This window comes from Mugil cephalus, chromosome 13 (assembly GCF_022458985.1).
Source record: "Mugil cephalus isolate CIBA_MC_2020 chromosome 13, CIBA_Mcephalus_1.1, whole genome shotgun sequence".
NCBI classification, from domain to species: Eukaryota; Metazoa; Chordata; class Actinopteri; order Mugiliformes; family Mugilidae; genus Mugil; species Mugil cephalus.
The window spans coordinates 17,436,771-17,463,281 of record NC_061782.1 but is presented as its reverse complement, the minus strand read 5'-3'; the positions used below and the strand labels follow the sequence as shown (position 1 = coordinate 17,463,281).

Here is a 26,511-nt window from a genome sequence, read left to right as displayed (position 1 = left end):
GTAGAGGCAACAGAGTTCAGCTTGGAACTGATGTCAGGAGTTTTTTGGACTTTTAATTGACTACAGTAAGAGTTCAGAATAAGTATTGTATGACAGATATTTAGCCCAGATCGTTTGCATGATAATATTTTTGACATTCAGACTGTGTCCATATTTAAAAGAAGGGGGTGGGGTATTTTTTTCTGTCTCTCTGCAGCCATGGGGTTATATGGGGAGGTGAGCCCCATTGTGTTGACATAACTGCTTTGCGATTATGCATATCTTATCAAAATTCTTGCATTTTTTTTTGCATATGTTTTATAATTGTTTCTGAAGAGCATATATGTAGGTACCGACTTCTTTTGAATATTCTTCCCCAGGAAATGAGATGAGTAAATTTGGCTTACAATAGTCATAAACCCCATGGTATGCCAAGAGGTCCCAGTACAGTAGAAATATTTTCTTGCTGTTTCATTTAAATCCGAGGGCCCCGGGGTTGAGGCTGTGGACGGCCACATCCTGGCCTTTAGTAATTGCTACATGCTTCCCATCCTCAGATTACAGACCAGCCTGCCAGAAGAGTCCCTGGCCTTATTCCTGGAGCCAAACTAGCCCCTTGTTAAAGCCACAAACCTGCTCCGTTCTGTTTTCATACACTGTGTTTGGGTTAAAACACCAAGCATCACATTGTTGGTGCTCTCAATAACATGGTTTCATTGGGCATGAAGCGCACTAGATATGCACTTTTGCATACATGACCTTGTCAAAATGTAAGAAATTCTTCCTCTCATTTGCTGTCTGGTTCATGGCAGTTTGATGGAATTCCAGTGAAATAGCTGGAAGACCAAGATTATTTTCTGAGTGCCTTAGTGTAACATGTGATTAGCCTGAAAAGCGTCTCTGAGCCTTGACAAGACCACCACTGATCTATTCTTTCCCCGTTCCCTCCGCTCTTCCTCCGCTTCTTTTCCTACTCCTCAGGTTTCCTGGGTGCGACGGCGCCCCACTCTCTCCCCAGCTCCGGCGCTCCAAACGCCGTCCTGAACAGCTTAAACTCCTCCATGAGCCCTCTGCAGACACCCAGCCCCAGCACCCCTACACCACCCTCCCTTTGGCCCAGTTCACTCACAGGCAACCAAGGTTTGTATATAGGGCTGCCAGTTTCTTCTTTTGTTACACCAGTGGCTCAGTTTCAGTTAGCTGGTTAGAATTAGTTTTTAACCCACTGTAATACCTTGGAGAGATTATTTCCTAAATATGACTCATTTTTCCTTTGATGTGGAGCTACTGAGCCCTTAATCTTTATTTCAGTTATTTTTTGAATAAATAGGAATATGCTCAGACAGGAAGTCGGCAGATAGGCTCATTTCTTTTATGAAACTTTAATGAAAGATTTTGATGCCACAATCTTTTTCTTCAGGCTTCTCATCTCAGCTGCTGCTGCACCCCGCAACTCAGGCCCTGAGCAACATCCTGCTGTCCGGCGTCCAAGGTTACACCCAGAACACGCCGTCTCCTCCACCTGGACTCGCCCCCATAGACAAGCAGTCCAACGGGGTCCCTGACTGCACTCTGAACGGACACGTCAAGGTTGGGCTTGTTTTTGAACCGTGTCCTGCATTGCTTTTGAGCTCACTTGGAATTTTAAATTAAGTAAATTGCATTTACCTTGCATGTGTTTTGTTCTGTTTGTGTTTACACGCATCATGTGTAGCATCCCGGCTCAGTCTATGGGAGGTTACCAACGCCGTCAATTGCAGAAACGGTCTTGAGTCCAGCTCCATGTGACTCGGTCCAGGAGGCCAGCGGACACAATCCGTCAGAACCGCTGTCAAGCAAGTCCAGCCCAGATGAAGGTAAGGCGGCCGTAACGGCCTGTACACTCTACTCACTGTCCTTATTTTAACATAATTAAGGTCAAATAGCACTTTACCAAGGCACATGGCTGAAAGGGTTTTCATCTGTCTCTGTATATGTGACACTGACTGTAATTAAATATGGACGAACCCTCTGTGACGTCACCCAGTGGCTCACTGAGCAGTTCTGATGCTCAGTTTCCTAACTCCCGTAATCAGCGTCTTGATAGTGTCCAAAAAAAAAATGGCAACTACAATAATTTCAAAAATGCAAAGAAGTGGAACGTGAGTGGTGGTGAGGTGATTGAATGGATGATGAGACGACGCCCACCTTTCACTCAGAGCAGCCACGCCTCTACATTTATTTGCCTTAATACATCTAATAGTTGGCCTCACTTTTCAGCCCTGGAGGTTTCTACCTGTGTCTTTCATGTGCTTTCCTGTTCTTTGTGTTTCTCAAATCGTGCCCGTAAACATATATTAGGTAGAAAGCTATTCTCTCCTGCACTTTTGCAGCAGTATGTTTTACGGTGTCCTCCAAGGACCTTTGTCATCAGGGGGGTGTTGAGAGTGTGTAGCCATAACTTCAGACATAACAGCAGGGGACCTCGCTGGGTACTTCTGCAGTTGCCAGAATACGGCATGACCTCAGCAGTTTACGACAAGTACTTTCTTCAAAACAGCGAGAGCATGAGTGCAAACACGTGTGTGTCTGCGTGTCTGTTTTAGTTTTGCTGCAGCCCGCCCGATCCAAACACCTTTTGAAGGCACACTGCGCTGGGGTCTAAACATTCTATCGTTTCCAGAAATGTATGACTGTTTAGGCTGTGCAGCTGACAGACCGGAGACCACTCATATGTGTGTTTGTGGTTTGTGTTTTTGCCCGTAAAAGGATGCATAGAATGGTAAAATAAATAAATAAAAATAGAATAAGTGTTTTTGCCTTTACAAACTTTCGTCTGCCCATTCGTTTCCTGAAACAGCTGCGAAGATGAATGCTTTTATTATGGGCAATTTTCTGTTATATTCATTTATATTCGGTTTTCAGTTTTGTTTTAAGTAAAACATTTAACGGTGGACAGTTAATTGTAAAAGGGTATTTACTTGTACAGGTCATACTTGCTGATTAATTGATATAAAACACAGACTCATGGCTTATGTGTTATTATAACCTTGGTGCTGTTAACATTTTCGACTAAGGTTTGCTGGACCTCCGCCTTGCAGACTTAACATAAATGTCCAACACGAGCATTTCCACTTGAGATTTATGTAACCCCTAAACCCACATTCAGGGAAATGCCTGGAGTGAACTTGTTTCTATTTCTCTATACTGTCCTCCTAACCTCATACTCGCTGTGACTACATTTATTGTAACGGAGACAGGTTCATTGCTGGTCTCCTAGTGGTTCAGAAAGGCCCTCATTTCCTCTGTGTCTTACACTGGCGGTTTTCCCCCAAACCTTCACTCTCACGCGTCTCGTTTTTCCCCCGCTGTTTTCTGAGCTGGTCCTCCCCCCAACGCGATGCGTCCTGGTCTCCCTCCCTTGCCTCCTCCTGTGTCTCAGAGCGTGTTTGAACTGGCTCGCCCAGACCTGCTTGAGGAGTCCAGGGGAATCATTCGAATATTAAACCCCAGAGAGGCTCATTTGAATGACTGACATCATATTATTTTACCCTAAGCGCTCCATCTACATTTGCATATTCTGGAGCGTATGCTTGCACGTCTTTTTATGCTGAGTGGGAGAGTAGACGATGAAAACCGCTATAATTACAGCTGCTCTGTTTCTAATTAATCCAGGATCCAAGTGAGACTTGTCACACTTTAACACACACACACATATGCCCACAAGATACACAAACTCCTTTATTCTGAGTGGCCCTGACTCCGGTCAGGCTGAGAACAGGCTGGTACAAATTGAAAAAAATTAGAAACTGGACATGTTTCCGCTGTGGTTATCGTATAGTTTTTCCGAACAGAAGACGTGGTGTAACAACGGAGAATGCTTCTTGTCTTTAGGTTCCGACACGTTTGTGGAAGTGGGTATGCCCAGAAGCCCCTCTCACTCAGCTAATGGGAACGAGCTGAAACAGATGCTGGCTTCATGTAAGACGTCATCGGGGAAACGACAGGCTGTGGAGCTCCTGCAGGGCACCAAGAACTCCCATCTACAGTATGTTTGAGTCCAGAGATCATTTACAGCTTCTCTTGCTTCGCATCCCTTCAGCAATCATTTACAGCTCATGCTGTTGTAGTTTGCCAGTTCTCTGTTAATCCCCTTTATAGACAGACTTCTTGCTGATGGCTACAGAAACACTCATATGAATTAGATTTAGTGGACTCAAACCCAGGCTTTTTAGCCAAGCTGGTAAAAACCAGATTACAATACATAAAGTGACAGACGGTTACTTAGCTCTTTATGGGGATTTAGGAGTTAAAGTCTAAGTCGCCATATGGACATTGTTACACATCACCCTGGAGTGCATTGTTATTACAATCGCCTACTGTATTTTTTTGTAATACAACCTTGTACACTGTCAAATCTGATAGCCCTGGAACATTGAGTGATAATGTGAGGAGAAGATGAGATGGAGGAAATGTTACGTAATGCCTCGGGATTCTCTGCTTTTTGTAAATTTTAAAGTTTTAAACCTTTCAAAGTTTTTCTTCACTCACAATACATTTCTGGGCCAACAGTTCCGACTGTCTCCTCTCTGACGCCGAGTCCAGCTCGTCAGACAGCCCCGTGGCAGATAAGAGGGCTCCAGGTAGCGAGCGGGCGGCCGAAAGGGCAGCGCAGCAGAACGAGCGGGAGAGAATCAGACTGGCACCTCAGACCTCCTTTGCCAATATGCAGGTACAGACACACACGCAAACGACAAAATGTAACACACATTTCTGCCGGTGTCGAGACATGAAGGAATAAAACTGTCTCCTGAATTTTTCAGACGTTTGACTATGAACAGAAAAAGCTGTTGGCGACCAAAGGTAAGATATAATTTCTGTTTTAAATTTGTGTCATGAGTAGTGCCATAATGTAGCCTTGTGTAAAGACAGGCTGTCAGACAATTCAAACCTCACCTCCAAGTTCCCTAACACTTACATGTGTCCTTAAAAAGTATGCGAAAGAGCTTATTTCTTTGATTATAAAAGTGTTAAGCTTTTTTCTTTGGTGTTCTCTCTGATTGGTCGGGGCGTATGTTTGCATCACTGCTTGTCTGTATTCACCTAGCTATGTTAAAGAAACCTGTGGTGACTGAGGTGCGAACCCCCACCAACACTTGGAGTGGTCTGGGCTTTTCAAAATCCATGCCGGCTGAGACCATCAAGGAGCTGCGGAGAGCGAATCATGTGCCATACAAACCCAGCATGAGCACCACGTACGAGGTCAGACATACAGGCCCCAAACATTCCCATTGATCTTGATCAATAAGTTCACTGTCTTTCGTTTTTTGCCGTTGTAGAAGGCTTCATTTGACTTGTAACCCCATGCAACAGAAGACACATGTTTTGTTCGTTTTCCTGAGGTGCAGCGTAATCACTCCTCAAACAGAAGAGCTTATTAAATGTTCTGGATATTTTTCTCTTGTGTTCTTTCTCAGGGTTCCCCGCTGTCCTTGTCTCGATCTAGTAGCCGGGAAGGCGTGGGGAACGGAAGCGACTCTGACAACTGGAGGGAGAGGAACGGCACCGGTAACGGCCTGCCAAGCCACACAGAGTTCCCCTCTGCTGTCAGCAGCCCGAAGAGGAAGCAGAACAAGTCTGGTCAGTGAAGAGTATTTACATCTTTTACTTAAGTAAAAGTACTAATAACACACTGTAGGAAGTTAAAGTCCTGCAATGAAAATAACTAGTCTTCAAAACAAGTTTGAACCATGTTACATGTCTTTTTTTTTCTTTCTTTTTTGATTTGTCCTTATGATGCACAGCTGCAGAGCATTACCTCAGCAGCAGCAACTACATGGACTCCATCTCTTCAGTTACTGGCAGCAACGGCTGCAGCCTGAACTCGTCTTTGAAAGGCTCAGACCTCCCTGAACTCTTCAGCAAGCTGGGCTTGGGGAAGTACACGGATGTCTTCCAGCAACAAGAGGTAGAATAGACCAGGAACCCACTTCTTCTAGTTTAGTGGCTTTAGGGTTGACTTTGGTGGTGAGCCAATCCTCTATCTTTAAATTCATCTTTAATCTGGACTCATGTGATAACTACTGGATGGACTGCTGGGCCATGTTCATTGTCCCCAGAGGATGAATGCCAATACCTTTTAGTGACCTCTGACCTCAAACACTTTCCTGACAATATCTTCTTGCCTTGCCTTCTGCTTTTACTATAATTTCTATTTTAGCGTACTTGCTGACACACTAAACTAAGAAGGTGAAAGTTCCACCTGTAGCCTACGAATGTTAGTGATTAGCTAAAGCATCACTGTCAACGTGGCTGTAGACTCTTAACTCTGTGAGATGCTAATAAATGTCAGGGCAACTGAAGTACAACAACAGTTTGTTGAATTCTTAAACTATCTCAGTGCAGTTAATTGTGCTCTCGTTGAACTTTTAATACAGAGCAATAACTTGTTTCAGCCATGATATTTATGATTGAAGAACTCATATAGGTAGAAATGTGTTATTGGTAATAAATGGACTTGTTGCTCCTTCCAGATTGACCTCCAGACATTCCTGACTCTGACAGACCAGGACCTGAAGGAACTGGGAATCACCACCTTCGGTGCCCGCAGGAAAATGCTGCTCGCCATCTCAGGTACAAATGAGGGGAGAAAAAAAAAGAAAAGTGTTCCCTTGTTGCAGTTTATATTTCATTGTCTTTCTGGGCTAACAGCTGTCTGGTCGAGCTGAAATTGACAAAAAACGTTGTCCCAGTCCCAAGGACAGAAGGACAGATGCGACTACGTGTCCATGGCTGTTCCTTTCCTTCCAGCTAGAGCCTGGTCCTGCAAGCTTCCTGGTGCACACAAATTAGCGTATGTGTTTCGTTAATGAGTACAGACCAGCTGTGCAGAAAGCAAAAGATGACAGAGGTCATCTCAGCTAGTTAGTCAACGCTGGGTGTCAAAGTTAATATTAACAGGCTGCATAAGACAAACTCAGAACATTAGTATTCTTACTCATTTATCGTGTAAAGAAATTTGAAAACATGCTGCACTAATTTGCAGCAGCAGCCGTAAATAGGATTAAGACAAATTCTTCTCAGATGAGCGTGTTGATATTTTACACCAGCTGCTCCAGCTGCCTCCCCAATGCTGATGTAGGCTCTGCATTTTTGTTGAGCTATAGCTAATGTGAATGTTGTGGGTGTCACACTCTATTACTGACATCATCCCTTGGACTGGGTAATAGCTGGAGCTGTTTGCCTGCGTGAGCACACCACTCTGAGACCAGAGGCAGAGGCAGGCCCGACAGTGAGAACAACAAGGAGAAATGTGGAGGCCAGCCCTGTGATTATTAAGGAAGTAGAGTGATCCAGTGCCAGAAATGGGTTTGCTGCCCGTCGCAAAGTAAAGGTCAACTTTCATCTCCAGTGACCGACCGCAGGGCTTCAAAACTGAAACATACACGCCTCTGCCAGCCTCTTTGTCTTTCCGTATTTTTTCCCCTCATAAACAGATAGAATACCAATCAAGGCAATTCGGGATTTTACTTCCTAAATGTCTGCCAGTAAAAAGAGCTGCTGGCGCAAGCGCCCTGTCTCCAGTAATCAAACTGAAAAGTTTATGCTGGCGGCGACAGTGCCCGTCTATCACATGAATACCTCATTTATTTTATAAAAGCATTTTGACCTCCTGTGTAAAAGCAGACGGACACAAAGAGGTCTTTGTTAACCTGAGCCGTTCTCCATAGAGTTGAGTCCAATTTTCTTGTCGCTTTTGCTCAGTGGAGGCTAAAGAGAAATGCTGGCACACTCCTCGGTTGTATTTATTTGTCTACTGTGATTCTTCCCACAGAATAATCAGGAAAAAACCATGCTTGTCATCACTTTTGCTTCTGCTGATATTTTGCGGCGCTGATGTGACGCGGAACTCTTTTTTTTTTCTTTCTTTCTTTCCTCAGAACTAAACAAGAACCGGAGGAAACTATTTGAGCCACCCATCAGGTCCTCCTTCCTGGAAGGGGGAGCGAGCGGGCGCCTCTCCCGCCAGTTTCACGCCGACATGGCCAGCGTCAGCGGCCGATGGTAGACGCCCCCCAGGCCCCTCGGGGTCAAACCAGAACCGTCCACAAAGGAGACAAGTTCCTCCAGTTTCTTCTAGTGTTCCCCAGGTTGCAGCATCTGTTGATGCTTTTTCAGCCCCGGCTGATTAAGACTGTTCAAAATGTTGCGTCGCCATATAATATATATATGTATATGTTTAAACCAAAAGCCATAGTTTTAGTGAAGTGCCAACAAGGAAAAAAAAAGGGATTCTCAGATACATGAGGTTCAGTGTTGACTCCATATAGAACCGTTGAGTTTGTCTGGAGCGTTTTAAATGAAGGGTGATGTTATGGTTCTGAAGAAGGGTACTGTTCAGTATTTCTGTCCACTTATGTGTTCAAGGGAACAGGCAGAATGATTAGTACAATCATTTTACACATTGATACTACCTGCATTTGTATTATGCGATTGTATCAGTGATATGCACTTTAATAATACTAGAGTTTTGCCTGTGAGAGCCTTACTCCTTAGATTGAAATAATAATAATAATAACTATGCATTTTTTTTTTATATTGACTAAAAAGCACAGATGCATTTTGTACCAAACCAAAAGTAAGCACTTAGTCAGTGAGATTAGGGTGCCACCAAAAGAAAAGTGCAGAACATGTTCGCACTAGATCAACTTTATGCCAAAGGAAAGTATCATTGTGGCCTTTGCCCTTTGGCTGCCTTCAGTGTGTCTGTTGGTGGACATTCCTCTGAAGTTAGCGTTTGCGTTCAGCAGCAGTTATCGATTTCAAAAGAAAAAGAAAAAAAAACAACATATTTTGTACTCATTATGCATTACAGTTTTAGTTTTAGTTTTTATTACCATTTTAGGCGGGTGAGCAGAATGTTTATTGGTAATCAGTTTACATATGTATTTTTTTATACGTTCATGAATGATTTTGTAATTAGTTTACTAGTATCTTTTCCTTTGTTTCCGCCCCTCAATCTGTGGAGCCATGAATGTGGCTTTGCCGTTAGACAGCAGCAGAGACGTGAGGCAGTTAGGCTAAGCTTCGTAGGCCTCTCTCTGATTGTGTCAACGGGCATTTTTCTGTGGTTTTCCTTCTCTGTTTATGGTACACGGTCTTTTGTCTGTTATTCGTCTGTTGCATTGGCCTCCCTTCCTGTGCCTTAAATCTCCCCCTACGCTCTTGCATGTATCTGGAACTTGAGATGTTTTTTTTTTGTTTTGTTTTGTTTTTTTTCATCTTCCTATTAACTGGCGGTTCCATTTAGAGCAAGAAAAGACCTTGTGACGTAACAAGGCCATGCCTTTGTAGTCAAAAGTGCCAATGTACATAAGTTGTTTTTCAGCAGGGAGATATTTCGTTAAGAACACTAATATTTTTGCTCTGACCTTACTCTCCACCCAGGTGCTGCATCACACAAAGAGCCAGTATATTCACAGCCAGGTTAGTTTCGTAGCAGCAATTTTTGCTGAACACAAGTAAGAAACCCAAGTCACCAAAATAGCTGTGAGATCTAAGATGAAAACAAATAAAAATGAGGAATTTTCTGCTATCAGTCATGCAATCTAATATCCCCCAAACCTGGTTTAAGCAGTATTTTATAAAGCAACAGGATTATGCATGCAGCAGTTTATCATGAGAGCTTGCGTTTGTTCTGTACTCCTACTATTATGTTCCCCCCTTTTGCAGTTCATCAACTTTGGATCACTCAAACTTTAATTTTGTTTTAATTTTGTTTTGTATGTTCTTGAAGTTAGACTACAGGCTGATCCATCTTTCAAAGTCATGAGCATTTTTCAAGTGCAATTAAATGCCTCTTAATTTTTTTATTTGTTTATATTTGCAGTACAATAAGTTTAAGAAATGAGGCAGGAATTTCTTACTTTTGTTGAAGTAAGAGTAGAGGATATACGTCGAGGTCACTAAAGAGAGATTATCGCTGTCGAGTGCATTAACATTTATCTCGGCAAATTTATCTGCGACAGTAACAGCAGGTTCACGGTGACTCCATTTAAGGCGTTCCTTATCATGTTCACTGTTAGCCACTTTCCCACCTTCCCTAGCATCTGATCTCAGCCATTCTCAACGATGGCTGTCGACTAATAATATTCTGACATGGTTGCCAACGCCAACCAGATAATTGTCTTATTTTCTGTAGTAGAAGTCTTAAAGAAAAGAGAGGAAGAGGGATAAAGCTAATATAGATAAGGTATTGTTGATACTGAGAAGAAACCCGGGGCCGCTTCGCCCCCGCTCATCATGGTACTACATTGAAACTGTTGGGCACTGATTCTCCCAGTGCTGTGACTCGTGTCCCTGCCTAGCAGACATTTGTTTTTCATCCTTCACCTTGTTTGGATGCGTTTGCTCGTTGTTCGCTAGAGATTCTTGTCTGATCAAGTGAATGTTGTTTAAAAGATTTTGGATGCATGTTATTGCCGCTTGATTACAGATCAGTGAAGGGACTCACCAAGTCAAAAAAGTTTACTGCCAGCTTGTATAGTCATTGCCCTTGATAGTGTAGTTCACCATGTCTGTGTCTTTGATTTGTTGTATTAGTCACATTGTCGTTCCCAAAGGGATTTATTTGAAGGAATCTTAGTACTGCAATCATAAATGGTACATTTATAATAAATGTAAACCACTAAGGAAATGATGTGCTACATAACTTTTGTACAACTTTTTCACCTTACACAACCTTTGTTTTTGTGTGACAAAGGTACAGTTCTGCAAAGTTCCACAGAATGGTTATACACAGTGCCATGCGGCCAAAGCTCTGTTCACTGTGGCTTTAGTCGATGCCGTTATTCTAACTGCATTATAATACAGACAGACTTTCTGGAGAAACTGTCAAGCAGGCAAAAATGTTTGTTCAAACATTGAAACGATATTATGAAGATATTAAATGTATGCAAACAATGTTGGCTTTTTGGTTTTGTTTTCTGCACGTAACACAGAAAAGTCAAAAATGACAAAACACGAGTGTCCGTGACTGATTAATAGTTGTTTCTGAGGTTGCGCGTTTCAACATCACAACAACAGAAATCTGTCTTAGCTTGTTTCGCTGCAGTAAAACAGAAAGGATCCCACTGCTTTCACTGGTTCACCTTCATGCCCCGTGTCTAAATCTGGTTCCAGGATGTAGGCTAGGGTGTGCCAAATGAAACCAGTTATTGAAACCAGCAACGAAGAAAGAGAATCTGCAAAATATTATGAAGGCTTCCCCAAAACTGATCATTAAAACCCTCTAAAAGATGAGTTTTTTGCATTTAATAAACTGACAACTGACTATGGTCTGTGTTAATATACCCCAGTTAGAACAAATTCCCCTGAAATGCAGGCGTATAGCCAGTCACAAGCTGACTGTTTCTGGAGTGTACGAATCCTAAAGTGCCTGTTTTGGTTAGGGTATGCATACAAATATTCAGATTCTGCAATAACGAACAAAGCCGTTTTATCCGTATCAGGCTGTAAACATCTTAATATCTGCTGAGAAGTTGGATATTTCTACATGGAGGTCTGTGCAGACTGATTCCCTGTCAGGAGATGGCATTGTGTGGCCCTTTGAGGGTTTTTTTTTCCAAAACAATTGAATTTTTTGTTTTCAGTGGCATCTTCTATTTTCAGTTTCAGTGTTTAGTGTCTGTGTTTTAGCCCTATACATATCAGCAGAGCAGCAACACGCCAGTAACAAAGATATGCCGTCAGAAAATATCAGCACAAATAATATTTTGCTTTCTCACTATGATCCTCACACCTCCTTCCCATAATCAATAATTAAAACCATGCACCCTGCAGGTTTCCATGTGGTCATGGCGCCATGTGTGTTTACAGGAGGCCTAATCCGCAGCAAAAACAAACTGAATCTGGGACTGATGGAGATTTTTGAAAAAAAAAAAAAGTATTTCATGTTGCTTAATCGCTTAGCCAATATGAGCAACTCGGCAAAATTAGTGCATGAGACCATAAACTATAAAGAACAAACAGCCATCTTGTTTAATACCTTGTTCTCCTGCTAGATATTGTCCTCTGCAAAGCACCAACACAAGTAGTGTTACAGTTAACCTCAAGGGGGCAGTGTTGCTACTTAAAATGACTTCAGATGAGGAACAGAAAGACTGCTCAGCAACAGATTAATAAACGTTAAGAAATTAATAAATAACTTAACAGTATTGTTCAAAAAGAAATTGCAATAATGAGACAAGATAATTTTCTGTGATACAGCACACTGTGCGCATGAGATCTAATGTATATTGTGTGTGTGTAATGTTGACTATCATAATATAGATTTTCCGTTGAATGAATGACCTTTGAAGAAAGTAGCTGTGAGCAAGTCTGAGACAATGCACACAAAACACACATTTATTTAATTGCGATCAGATTAGCGACTCCAAAACTCACCCACAGGCCTTTGTGATTGTGGCAGTAAATTAATGTTCAGATGGCACACAGAGAGACAGAGAGAGTCTCTCATCCAACGCAAATTAGCCCACAGGTGGGGCCACTGAACTATGTTCTGTGGCAGCTTGTGACTCACCCACTTTCTCCCTCGTCTGTCATTAATTTCCACAGGTGCTCTGCTGTGTAAAGAAACCCAGAACGCCTTTATGTTTGCCTAACACCACAGCGCAGCGTAAATACTTGTGTGTAAAACCTGAGGAGCCAAATGTGTAGGAAGGATGTGATGAAAACATTCATTATGGTGCCATTTCTACCAGTTCTTCACATGATAAACGGATCAGAATAATGGTGAAATCTGAGTTTTCAGTCTGAGTTTGCAGATCTAGCTAGATTCCACTGAAACAAATGCTAGAACTGTAAAGAAAAGCTATTGAATCGTACGCATGAAAGCGTCTCTTCGTCTCACTTTGGACAATTGCACAGCTGGCAATCATTCAGGGCCCAGCATGGCTAATTTCAATTTCATGTTCTTTTGTGAGAGAGGCGGGGAGTGAAAGGCAGCTAAATTGCACTGAGAAGAAGTGATGGGCTTTTTATCTTTAACAAGCCATGCATTTATTTAGCATCTTTGGCACCCTCCCCTCTTAAAGACCGGCACCGTCCTCGGCATCACATATTGTTCTCATGGCCAGCTTGCCTCTGCAGGAAAGGTGTAAATGAGAGGAACTGTGACTTGGTCGCTACCTCACCATACCTGGCTCCGGTCCAGTGGGCAATATGCTCATGGTGGCTGAAGTCTTTTTCTTTTCACTCCTGTTATGCGAAAAAAACACATTTTATACTTTAATATAAGACGCTGTTACATACTGAAAACAATCACAAGCCCAAACCGTGTATTATTAGCATTAATGTGCAAAGATGGATTTAGTCAACACATTTCAAAATGACTACTAGTTTTGTAGAAAGGAAGTCGTTGCTTAGTTGAGGCAAGAAGACCACTTTTCTTAACCTTTTCCCCCATCTTCAGGTCTGGGAGCATTCTGCCTGCTCGCTTCAAACAGCCTGACTGTGCTACAGCCTCCATAACCAATCACTTTGTTTTAGCTGATGTCAGCTGCCAGGTTGGTGTTGGACTGATGCAATAAACCTCCACCTCCAGTTTTTATTAGAGTTCTACCCAGAGTGCAGGAGCTTTGAGTCCAATCCTCTGGTGTAACCCTGGGTAGCCTCAGTCCAGATCCACCTAGACTTCATCACAGGGATATTTCAGCTCATGATCAAAAGATCCATTTTCATCACGAGGATAAGTAAGTTGTCTCAAAAAGATGCAGTTTGATCCCACTTTGAAACTATGTATGCTCAATATTGGCACTAAACTTCTTGTATGAGAAGTGATGTGTAGTTAGCTTAGCTTAGCATTGACGCTAGCCTTGGTCTGTCCAAACTTAAAGCTAACGTGTTATTGCTCATATGTTTAAAGTGGCATTACCAAAATATTTTATAAATGTCTGTTAAGTCACTATCTGTCACCTAAAGGGGTTATAAAAGGTGTTGAGTCCCCTGATGAAAACTTTTACATTTGGATCTGGGTGCCTGTGGAGACAATGCAAAATCCCAAGCTGCACGCAGTTTGCGACACATAATGTATCCCTCAGTTGTTGTGTTTTCCTCAGGGACAGCAGGTAGGCATCTCTAATGTTCAGATTAAGTGAGGTTCAACAAAACGGTGTTGCACAAAACACCAAGCTGTGGTTTACAGAGAGTTGTACATCAACAATTATAAGGGCATGGAATCAGCTGATACTCCATGATGTCCATGTCCCAAGTCAAACAACTAGACCAACAAATGCTCCATTTAAAACAGGAAACTGTTGGTTGTTGGTTACATCAACATGATTTGATGTTTATGTGTGAGCTTTAGAGGTATTCTTTGGTATTTTTTCTTATTTCCACTCTTCTAGTTCTAGTCTTTTCTATTCATCATCTATGCAACAAATGAGCTTATTTCCACAAATGTCAAACTCTTCCTTTAAGTTACGGATTTTATTGTATTAATGACTTCTTTGGATTTGCTTAATTGTTACTCCTAATTGAAATGCACAGGCCTCTTGTTGAGTGAATGTGCTAAATAAATGCATTTCATTCAAATGTTATCTAAGCTCGTATAAACTGGAATCTCTCTGGAGATCCAGATGTCCGTTATCAATCAAGCTGCTAAACTGCAGCTAAGATGAGGCCAGACCTCCCATCCCAAATCAATGACACGCTTCATTTGCTGCCCTCGAACGCCAGACGAATTTGTTTGCGGTATGAAGTGACACACTCTCTCACACTGAACCCCGGGGACTTGGTATTGTTTTCGGCTAATGTAAAACGTCGAGGCCCGTGCTCCATTTTACTGGCTCACAGCTGACCTCTTCGAAGAGAAGTGATGAGTAGTGACTGAAGGGTGTGTGTGCCAGATATATAGTAAATATAATGAGTAAGACATTTAGATACGTATTTTTTCCTTTTCTCCGTCCCTTCAATAATTTTTTTATACATAATTGGCATGTTTTCTTGCCTTTCTCCCTGCTATTCCTCCATCTGTGTGGTCGTCTGGTCTCTGAGCACAGCAGAGTGAGCAAATCAGAGTGGACTGCCAATACGGAGAGCACTGTGACCTATAGTGTGCACAAACATACACCAACACTGCTCAGCAATAGGTACTTTTTGAGATTTACAGGAAAAAAAGGAAGGGGGAGAGAACTGTGACAGGGAAAGGGCGTTTGAAGAGGTAAAAGACACGAGGAGGGAAAGGAGAAAGATGAAGGAAGGTGGACGGGGGATGGGGACCAACTTGGCTGGGTGTGCGTTGCATTGGACATGGTGTCATCCTCCTTGAGCCTGACTGGAATCGCTGATGCTAACGCAGGACGACTCTCGCTGGAGGGGACACGGGCGGGCGCAGGGATGGATGGCGAGGAGGATGGATGGAGGGAGGTGGGACGAGAAGGAACCCTACAGAATCGGTCATCCCGTACCTCCTCCTGCTCCTCCTCCTCTCCCAGAGCAGATAAGCACAGCAGGGCAGAGCGAGTAAATGGGAACGGGGGAGGGAAACAAAAGAGAATCAGGCGACGGCGTAGCAGTCAGGTTGCGGCGTTAATCTGTGGACATCGGTGTAATGCTCTTTTATCAAGCCTTCTTAGACAGTTGGCGTGTCATTACTCAAACAGTAAACACATGAAAATAGAACGCTGCATGTAACCAGTCCATACACTAGAGCGAAAGCCTACAGACAAGACTGTTGGTTTCATGACGGATAAATTCATCTGTTGACAGTGGATCTAGCAGCTTGTCCTCTCCTAAGACACAGATGGTTGTGTGTTTCCAGTGATCAGCAGGCTGACCTTCACTTTTAATGAGTTGTGTTTTGCAGGCAGGAAATTTGAGCCAGATGCAGCGATGCCCTCTGAAATCCAAGCGTGGAGTATACTCCGGACTTCGCTGGTGCACATCTAATATGTTTCCCACTGAATCTGAATGCCACAGTGATTATGAGCTTAGGAGTTTAATTCGCCTGCCCGCCATAACCCTGTTTTTTATAATCCTTCATTGCGTGCATGGAAATGGAGAATAGAGAAACTGGAAATGGTACATTTGATGTGCTCCTCTCTTGCACACATCTGAGAAAAATGATTTCGTGTCAGTGTGTCTGGTCAGACGGGCTGCCCTCTCACGGTTCACAGTGTGGCCCTACAGTGCAGCAGCTCTCCTATCTGCCTCCTCTGAACGGCATGACTCAGGGGCCCCAGAGGCGCAGCTGCAGAATCCGCTGTCCGCGGAATAGATAAACACTCTCTGGCCTCTCTTCAGGGCGCCTTGTACAGAGAGAGACAAAAAAACAAATAGAAAGTGACACCGTCTCTCTCTCATGCTCCCCCGTGGAGTATGGAGAGGAGACAAGAGTGCTTTAGGACTGGACATGACTCCATTGTGATGAGCATTGACTTGTTCGTGGTCAAATGGTGTTATTAAAGACGCCTAGAGCCTCACAAGGGCACTTGACCTTTAATGCCTTGGTGATCCCGTTCCTGCGAGCCACTGATAAAGAGGGTGCAGAAGTCAAATGGAGATAATTATAAATACACACCCACAGCCAGACATAAAGTATGATCTCCTATCTCCGAGCTGACAGGGTTTTGCATTTCATTATGTGCCATTATGTCTGCCACGCAAGACAGATCGTCCCGGGGAAGCAAAAGCAGAGGTAAGGGTGTTCATTTATAATGTCGTGCAATAGCCCATGTCAGCGTCGTTCCCCGGCTCATTATTGAGTGGTCCACTTGCACCTGCGCTCCTTCAAGACGGGGCTATATCTCGCCAAATAAGGGCATGTTGGAGCCTCGGTGGGGTGACGTTGAACGTGAAATGGGAGAAGAACAGGAGAGCGCGGTTGGTTTATTTGAACACCTAAACAGAGGGGGAACACCGGGCTAATCTGGTTACATAAGGAACCATTGAATTTTTTTGCACTGCACTAATCCGCTGAACTATTCGTGTTCAACTGTCCCGCTGCGACATAACACACGGGACACACATGCGCGCACACTTGTGGCTCTGAGGGCACAAGAGGCGCAGCAGGGTAGGGGCGCGTGAAAGGAGACGAACAAGAGACCGCTATCTTTGAGGTTTGTACATTTAAACGCATCTCTGCGGAAGCTGCTATGCTTCACGTTGCAACTGGCGGCTTGTGCTGCCGGAGCCGGTGACGATTCCTCTGACGCGCCACTAGCCGCACCACCCAGGAGACAGAGAGGAGAGCTGCGAGCGACGGAGCGAGCAGAGGACTCACTGGACACCGGCTCCTCTTTCTCTTTCAATTCTCCTTCCCTCCCTTGCGAACGCCTGCTGCCGTGCAAGTCGTGCGGCATTTAACGAGCGTCAGCGTTTAAACGGTAACGTCGCCCAGGCTCTTTTCAGATATGGAGGTACCAGGCTTGGCGCACAACATCACCAGCCCATTAAGTCCCTGCGAGGGGATGATCAAGGACCTGAGCTTGGACGCCATACAGTTATGCGAACGAGATGGTAAGGGGAGCTGCTTTTTACTGTGGCGTTGACAGATGCCCGCATAATACCGGTGCATTAGCTCCCTTTGTTGGTTTCAGAGGCGCCGCAGCGCATGCAGTCTATTTGTCATTGGTTTCAGCTGCATGCTGCACCCTCATTATGGGTTTGGAGGGAATAGGGGATGCGTGTTACTTGGATAGATGGAGGGAATGCGCGCCTGTGCGTGTGCGGAATAACTGAATGTCTTTGGGTTTCGGTTCAAATCTTTGAGAAAAAAAAAAATAGTCTTAAAGGGAATGTGGGCAATAATCCTGCAGACCGAACAGACGAGGTTGCACTGTTATGCGTTGGCTCTCTTTATTTCAGCACCACAGACATGGACAGAGGCCGGCAGACACCCCGCCTAGAGTCACCAGCTCTCGTAGCTGCCCTAATGAATTAATGTCCACATAGTGCATGCATTTCTGTATACATTATGATGATAAATGGGCCAGTTTCGTCTCATATTAACCCTCAACTCGTGCAAAACTCTCCCTCGCGCTCACATTTATAATTCATCAGGTCTTCCAGCTGCATCCATGCTGGATCAACTGTGGCTCACTTCTCCGGATTGAAAAGTTTTCTGCATATTCGCCACCAAATAAATAACGAGATGAAATAAATTTCCTCATCGATTTGAAATCGCCTGCGACTGAGATTTATAATTTTGAACTGGTCAATCATTTTGCGCAGGAGCAGGCTTGACTCTGATCTCGGATTTAAATGGTGGGGGTGAGAAAAGAGCAAGTCATCATCAGGGGAGAATGAGAAGCTAAAACATGGCTGCACCCACATGTGTGTGCACAGGGGTTGCAGCTCTACACACCCAGTCAGTGCTAGATGCAGGGGCACACAGATGCCTTTGAATTAGGATTGAATTTACAACCACAGAAATGAAATAAAATCTCACCTTTCCACAGTGACATAGTTCATTTAGAATAATTCTTTGGTCTGTATTTGGATGTGGTCAGGGCGTCCAGGGATTCAATGGTTTGTCTTCATCAAGCCGCCAAAGGAGCCCCAGCACCTGATCACAGTGCAGTCTTTGTGCCACGCTGCCTCATTTTGCCCGAGCTGCTCCACACAATGCAATACAACGGGGCGCAGTTTATATCCTCTTAGTGCTTTGCTGGCCTGATTCTAAAGCTTTAATTTTAATAATGGTATAGGACGGAGCAGCACTTAACAGATGGATACTCTGCCAGCTTTGGGAATCCGATGCTGCAGGTTTAGTGGCAAGCTCTTTTTGAGTTTGCAAACACAACTGCCACTCTTCTGTTTGTCATGTAGATAATCCAGTGTAAATAGTATCTCCGTGTCCTTGAGGCACCCACATACCCTCTGTTTATGGAGCAACACGGTCACAGTGTCTGCCTTCTGTGCAGATCTTTTAGAACAATCGATGGCTGTTGTTATATATTCAAACACTGTAGGTAGTTAAGTCACATTACCAAGGATGTATTCATAGTTCATGCCATTACATTTGGCATAGATTTGCTCTTCAATAAGCACAAATTCACTCACTAAATAGTTTGAGTTTTATAGAGATTCTGTAGCTTGTTTTGTCTGTTCTCTTCACTCTAATCTCAGATTTATTAATTTTACGGGCACATTAACAAACAGTTGTTCAGTAAGTGAAGCTGATGGTAAATTATTCTTATTCTGACCGCTCCCTGTATTTTGACGTTGCGGTTCATCACTTAAAATGACCTCCACAGCCGCAGTTCACGCTGTCCCTGCCACACCCGATAAGGAAAACTGCATCACCCATTTTTAGCCTTCTTGGAAAAGGAGCGTCATACTACCAGTCCTTCCAATGGACCGCATTCATTTCAGTTTTACATAGTCTTCTAAATTTATCTCCCTAATCCATTAATATTTAATTGCCAGCATGAGAGGCTCATATGCCTATGCTGACCCAGCAGATAGATGCGGGCAGCTTCAGTAGGCCTACTGTCTGCGGGAAAGAGTTCTCTCTCACAAGCTGAAGGCTGTTTGAGTGTTTCAATGCACAAAGGAAATGGTGGGATACAAGTTGTTTCTGTTTGAAAAGGGAGTCAGTTTGGTGATGGGCCTGTGACATGCCTATGAATGGGTGGGGTGTTAGTATAAGCACAGTAAGTAAGTTGGAGGACGATAACAATGAGCTCAAAGTGTGCCAAAAATTAAGTAATATATGAATATGAACATGAATGTGATGTGTCCCAGCTAGTCCAGAGGTTAGTATTGGGACATGTTTTTCCTCTGCTGCGTGTAGTCTCTTCTACGTGAACTGCTTCCAAGGATTTTATATACATGCATTCTCGAAGGCTGTAATGAAATACACACTACACGTCTCCCAGGCCTTTGTGTCGCGGCTGCCGACACAGTTAAGCTACTGTGACGGACGCCTGCCATCACCACGACCACATAGTGCGTCTGCAGGTTTTGGAATCTGTCTGCCTGAACTGACTGTGACACACTCAGTCTGACCACTTGGGGCCAAAATAAACAGATAAGCAGAGAGATGGACAAACGGGCAGGTAGAAAAGAAACCACTAAAAGTGCCTTCTCATGAGCAAGGCGACGGAACGCTCCGTCAGCGCTGAGGCTGTGCAAAACCATGGCAGAGAGAAGACACAGCATGAAACATTTTCTGAAGGAACTGTTTTTTTTTTTTATTCACTGTCCCAAATCTGCATTTCAGGCATTATCAGTTTTCATTTGCCACGCTAGCAATGTGTAGCTCCATGGATAACAGTGGTGGTTTATCCGTCAGCCCAGAGTGAACAGAGTGAAATCTCTATTACTGTCATACTGATTTTTTATTGAATTGTGTGCAGATATCTACAGTGTTAGCTATGACGACTTTTCCTTTCACTTTCTGTTCAACTCTATCATCAGATCTTAGTCTGGTTCTGGCTCTTTTAAAATACCTTTAAGATGGATGATATTAACCATTAGCCTTAGATGTGCTTAATTAGCAAGTGTTAGAATGATAATATGCTAAAGAGGGGAACTGGGACGATGAACGTGTTTAACAGCTGCTCAGCGCCATCATGTTCACCGTCACTCTGAACATGTTTGTGTCGCTGTGTCACGGCAAAACATCTCGCCGTTACAGACCCCTCTGATAACTGTTAGAGGTCTCATGCAGAGTTTATCCACTGTGTTCCAACATGATACAACAGCACGGCTGCTTTATGGCATACAGCCTCATCTGAGTAAGCTGGCATTTTGATTTGGCCGGTGCTCGGTGTGAACAGTTGTGTCTCATGACTGTGCTGGCAAAAAGGTGCATAATTATGCATCTGCATAGCATATTTACTTTCACCGGACTGCTGCATGAAACGCTCAAGAATGTGTTTTGAGGATAATCGCAGTGCAGTCGGACCCTGACAATCCTCTTCAAACATCCGTGCTAATTTTCCTTTTGCGCGTTGTTTCAGTGCATTAATGCTCGAACACAAGATCCTCCAAGAAAACACTCTGCTGTTTTCAAATCTGCATTTTATGCAAATGAGAAATGATGACTCATTCTGTTTTCGGACGTGTTTAGAAAAACAGTTTTGTCCACCTTAAAGGTCTTCAGAATTGATTTAATATCTTGATTTTGAACTTAAGTGGAACCTCGTTTCCCTCTCAAAACTACCATTCAAGTTCCTTTGTTTTCTGTTCTTTGGCTAATTATAAGAGGCGGGACACGGACTGGCTAACCCCGATGAACAGGGCATTGTTTATCTCGCTCTGAGAGAAAGATGTTTTTCTGCTGGCAGCTTCTCTCGCTCCCAGCATGGTCTCTGTCTCCGTCTAGTCGGTGTGCTGTGAGGAACAAAGGCGTGATTTTTCAAAAGCCCCGCGAGGATCTACGCCCAGCGAGTGTCTATTGTGCATCTCATGTCTTCAGTTCAATTTTCGCCCTAACAATGCAACTTAAAATGTAGGAGGCTTGTCTGTCTGTGCTGAGTGCCCACTCACGCAGCTAGAAGTGATCCGCGCTAGCATCATCTGCTTTTACATATCAGCTCTTGGAAAAAATTGATTTTGCTCTATTAGTCTTGGTTGGAGGTTGACTTGCTTGGTATTCAAGAAGCCTTTGCCCTCCAGTGAAGCACTATAGTATCACATAGTGGACACAGCAATCACAGAGAGAATACATTGTTTAGATGTTTTGAATGGAAATCAAACCACTCTCCTATTGCTTCTAAAGAGCAGTAACAAGTAATTCATGATATGAAGCCAGGTGTGACTGGAACAAATCCAACCATAGAAAGCCATTAGGAAGGACCCGCATATGCATGTTAACAAGATTTGTATTGATCCCTCTGCATCTCTTGCTATTCCACACTGTGGCGTTTGGCTGCACGCTGAGTAAAAGGGTAATGCCCAATGAGGTCCATTTGGTAGGGTTTAGTAGATTCAGTGGGTAGGCTCTCCGTCTTCCATGGAGCAGTCATTTCTGTGTCTTGTGCTCGGCTCAAGCCTGTCCAGTTCTTCTATGTCATTTTGAGCTCCCTGTGCATGTGCGCACAGCGTGAGTAATCTGTTCCCTAAGCTCTTAAGCAAGGGCTCAAAAACTGACTCTCTTGCTGCTTGATCATGACGAGGCAAAACTGCTCAGCCGACGTTCCCCAGCGCAGCATTATTAGGCAACGCGATAAGTAAGGAGACGGTATGACAGAGGCAGGTTTCAGTGCACCGATCAGCCAGAACATTAAAATCACTGACAGGAGAGGTAAACATAATAATATTATGACACAGGCACACACCAAAAACTGTTCAGCGACAACTCAAAAACATGAAGAACGGCACAATGTGTTGACAAGACCTCTAATTTCACAAGAACCCAAGCTGATCAAGCATCTGTGGGATGAACTGGAACAAGCCGGATCCACAGAGGCCCCTCCCCTCAACCCACAGGCCACCGCTGACAACAGTCTGTTTCCAGACACCACAGGACACCCTCAGATGACCCATGTCCATTCTCTGATGAGTCACAACTGTCTCGGAGGCTCAACAGAGACCTATTAGGAAGGTGGTCATAATGTTATGCCAGAACGGTGCATAAAGGCTTTGTGGCAAAATTAGCAATCAGCGAAATGAATATTATCTATAAGTACAAAACTAATGCGGGACCCATAGTGCGACGTAAACGCATACATTTAAGTCAGAGCGGTTTGGGCCTCCTCTGAGAGACTAAAAGGTTCGACTGCATTCTGCCTCGCTGCCTGACCTTCCTCCTGCTTGGCTTTCACTCCTCCATCTTTTATCCCGCACTCTCCGAGTCCCGGAGGATTCAGAGCAGAGCTTAGCACTTCATATCACAAAGCAGGTTCATGTACCTGCAGGCGAGGCTAGCTGGAACACATTATAATCACATTCATATTCGTATATTGTAAATGTTCAAGTTTCTGGCACAGTAGGAGCTAGATATCATCCTCATATCGTGTGTTTATTAATAACGTTCCTGAATCTTGTAGAGATCAGTGCGGTAGCTGCAGGTCTTTGCGCGCAAACTATAGCTCTCCGAGCTCGTTTTTCCCCCGATGGCATTGCTTTCAGCTTGACTGAGTTGCCTTAATACTGTCATGTAGGCAATATCTGACTGCATTAGGAAAGCTTCCCTGTGTCTGCGTAATGCCTCCATTTGCAGGTTAATTAGGAGAGCGTTAGAGTAAACAGGAGCTAAATCAGCACTGTGGAGTTGCAGGGAGGTGGGAGGACAAACACCAGCATGGGGTCTAGGAGGATTTTACTCTGCTTCAGGCAAAATACAGAAAATGACTTTTTCTGCAGGTAGCCCGAGGTAGGGAGATTCACATGAACATTTTTAAACTTCTGGTGATGTTTTACTGCCTTAGGGTAAATACAAGCGTTCACTGGTGTCACAGGCCCTTTTTTTTTTAACATGTCAGCAGAATAATCTCTCAGAGGTGTCTTTACAGCGCTGACGTCCCCGTCCGGCCTGTGCTGATGGGTGGAACATTTTCCCGTCAGAGCAGAGGTCTGCTCCGTCATGTCTTGCCTTGACCCTCTTATTAGTCTGAGCCAAACTTATCTGCTCAGCGGGGCGTTTGGGTTTATTGAGATAGGTTTAAATGCAGAGCAGCAGGGGCAGGGTGAGATGTTTTCACAAATCAAAGCAGCGAGGCGTGGAAGTGTCCACGTGAGGTCTGAGAGCCAAGCACTGAGCAGCGGTTCCTGAACAGTCAGGCTTTGCTCCTTGGTCACTATACGTTTTTACATGATCCTGGAAACACTTTACCCCAGTGCCGCTGAAAGCTAGATAAAGAACATGTGCGGGAAGTACAGATACTAATACATTTGATTATGCAGACTGAGTCATTACAGTACATTTACTCAGTTAGCTTCATTCATAATGAGCAGCAGTTTGGTCCAAGAAATTTATCAGTGGGTGGTTTTGCATTTTAAGTTAAAGATGATTGTTTTGTCTAATCTGTTGGTCATGATTAGGAATCAGTGAGTCTAGTTAGGCGGCTTTTAGTTTTCACGCTGGGTGCTTTAAATTACTTCCTGGTTGGCTATTTCCGAAAACAAATCAACACAAATGGCCCACTGTACGCTCGACGAGAGGAGATGAGACAGAAGAGTCCTCACACCCAATTATGGGTTTGCTCCGTTATCTCCCACTCCCTCAGCTGATGAACGGAGATGTATTTGCAACGCTCCGCTGCCTACGCCATTGTTTACTCTCCACAGAGTCCGGTCGTGTCGGGCGTTACCCCCACCACCCCCCGCCCTCCGAATACTGCATTCTTGAATTTTACTCACTCTTGTGTTCAGACCCCGAAGCGTGCACAGGAAACACATTGTTGCCATGCCAAGTGGGCGTCACCCAGCGTGACGCAAAGTGTATATTCATACTAATTCTACAAAGCTCTCATTCAGCTGTGTTTTGACATTTTCACTGGCCCCTGTGTGCACTTGCAAGGGAAACCTTGCAACGTGTACTTGCAGTGACCTATAATGCATGATGGAGAGCACTGTTGCGACGAGCTCTGAAATTTAAATGAATGGCTGAAGTTCTCTGACATTCACTGACATTCACGTTTGAAATTCAGGTTCAGATCCTGCTTCTGTAGTAGAGTGAGTGAGTTTTCACTTTAAACTGGCTATGAAAGGACCAACCTCCGCAGAGAAGAGAGGGAATCAGAGTATTTGAAATATTTAATGCTACATACGTTCTGGAAAGCTCTTCTCGAGAGCATGTGCGTCTGGGGATTGATGCGTTACCATAGCAACATATACGGTAGCCTGTGATGCAAGCGATTCTCTGATGGTGCTGCCTGTGCAATAAGTACAGCTGTATTGTGAAAGGAAAGAGAAGAACATTTCTAAAAGCGTTAAAGGATTTGAAGGTGTTCATACCAGATGTAATATGATTTATTAAAATTAAATATATAAAAATTAAATTAATACTATATGTGGTTTAAATAACCTTTACTGTATTTAATTGTTCCATTTGACAGTGACAACCTTGATATTGTTTATTCCCCGTGTAGGAAGTAAATCCCAGGATGGCAGCATCTCTGAGATGGAGGAGCTCCCCGTTCCTCAGAACATCAAGATCAGCAACATCACCTGCGACTCCTTCAAGATCTGCTGGGACATGGAGGCTCGCAGCAAGGAGCGCATCACACACTACTTCATTGACCTGAACAAGAAGGAGAACAAAAACTCCAACAAGTTCAAGCACAAGGTAATGCTCGAGCCGGATGAGCAGATAAGTGCCGTTAAAAGCAAGACTAGGGTGAAGTGACTCACCAGACTGCCTCTTGTGTCTCATTGAATGAAGACTGTGTAAATGTTCCATGAATAAGAGGTTTTGCAAAATCACAATGTGCTTTTTGAAAGCACATAAAGGCAACGTGCCGATATAAATTATGCATCAATACGTCCTTCAGTACCTTTTTCACAAAACAAATGCATGAGTGATGTTCTCAGTACCTTTTTATATTTTCATTATTTAACAAGGTGAAGGATTTAATGACATGATCAGGACAATACAGCCGTTGTATTATGACACATTAACTGTTTCCAGATAATACAAGACATAAATGTATGTATTACCTAGTAAAAACACTCACTATTAGTATCCTAAAATTGCCAAAAGTAATATCTAAACAGTTCCAAGAAAGGGATAGTATATTTAAAATTCCACCTGTAAGGGTGTGAATCATTATGAGAATTGAGGCCATACTGAGTTAAATTCTACAGATGTTGGTCCATTTTTGATGCAGTTGTGTGTACTGTAATGAGTGCACATTAATCGACCTTTAAAAGAAATGCAAAGTACAGGTAAACCCAGTAAATTAAAAAGAAAAGTGTGTCATTTCTATTTCCCTCGCAGCACTGCATATTGCAAAGAATGAATTTATTAGAGATACGGCGATGGTATACGAATACGAATAATCGTTGATGTTGGAAAGCATCTGTGAAGGATCCAGCATGATGAAAAATTTGTCACTCAAAAATATCTTTTAAGGCAGGGCACACATACAATCTTCACAAAAAAAGAAAAACCATATGAGGCGTTTTTATTTTTTTTTATCAGCTCTCTGGGAGGAATAAGGTCTGGCTCCTTTCAAAGAGACGTAGATCTCATCGTTATTTGGTTACTGTGTTGCAGAAACCATGTCTTAACTCGAGGTTACCTTCCTTTATACGGGAAGAAACCTTGTATCATATCACCAGGCTACGTTCTGTGTCAGAGCGATTGCACCTGTGTGACAGCAGCTCCTCTGGTGTTTAGCCAGTGACCAGGTTTAGTAATGTCTCGCTCCTCTCTTCCTGGTTTTATTTCCTAGGTGTTGCGTAGCCGAGTGCAGCGGCAACACCGTCGTAGTGTTTTAGTAGTGGTGGATTAATGGGCTGACTCTGTTACTAGGCAGGGACTCATGGTCCTAGAGGTCCAGGCCTACTGACAGATAAACACAATGAAAGGCTGCAGTCTTTCATGAAAGCCATACATGGAGCTTCCTTCCTGTCGCCACTCACTCCTTTTTTTTTCCATCC

The 26,511-nt window shown here is 43.6% G+C and overlaps 2 protein-coding genes across 3 annotated transcripts in view; both read left to right on the top strand.

Annotated features, from left to right (window-relative positions):
- The window catches only part of LOC125018833 (protein bicaudal C homolog 1-like), a 53,042-nt gene extending 42,122 nt beyond the window's left edge, over positions 1-10,920 (top strand). The window contains exons 11-21 of the mRNA XM_047603220.1: positions 961-1,119; positions 1,400-1,569; positions 1,694-1,835; positions 3,853-4,006; positions 4,531-4,690; positions 4,782-4,821; positions 5,066-5,220; positions 5,436-5,598; positions 5,763-5,926; positions 6,492-6,591; positions 7,899-10,920. Coding sequence (XP_047459176.1) covers positions 961-1,119; positions 1,400-1,569; positions 1,694-1,835; positions 3,853-4,006; positions 4,531-4,690; positions 4,782-4,821; positions 5,066-5,220; positions 5,436-5,598; positions 5,763-5,926; positions 6,492-6,591; positions 7,899-8,026 — 1,535 coding nt within the window. The 3' untranslated portion in view covers positions 8,027-10,920. The remainder of the gene's footprint in view (positions 1-960; positions 1,120-1,399; positions 1,570-1,693; positions 1,836-3,852; positions 4,007-4,530; positions 4,691-4,781; positions 4,822-5,065; positions 5,221-5,435; positions 5,599-5,762; positions 5,927-6,491; positions 6,592-7,898) is intronic.
- Positions 10,921-16,514: 5,594 nt separating this feature from the next.
- The window catches only part of LOC125018816 (phytanoyl-CoA hydroxylase-interacting protein-like), a 16,481-nt gene continuing 6,484 nt past the window's right edge, over positions 16,515-26,511 (top strand). Inside the window, exons 1-2 of one of the 2 annotated variants that reach the window (XM_047603196.1) lie at positions 16,515-16,654; positions 24,999-25,195. In XM_047603196.1, the coding sequence (XP_047459152.1) occupies positions 16,609-16,654; positions 24,999-25,195 (243 nt within the window). In that variant the 5' untranslated portion in view covers positions 16,515-16,608. Of the gene's footprint in view, positions 16,655-16,733; positions 17,476-24,998; positions 25,196-26,511 lie in introns of those variants that run through there. The other variant, XM_047603195.1, reaches the window with a different exon arrangement.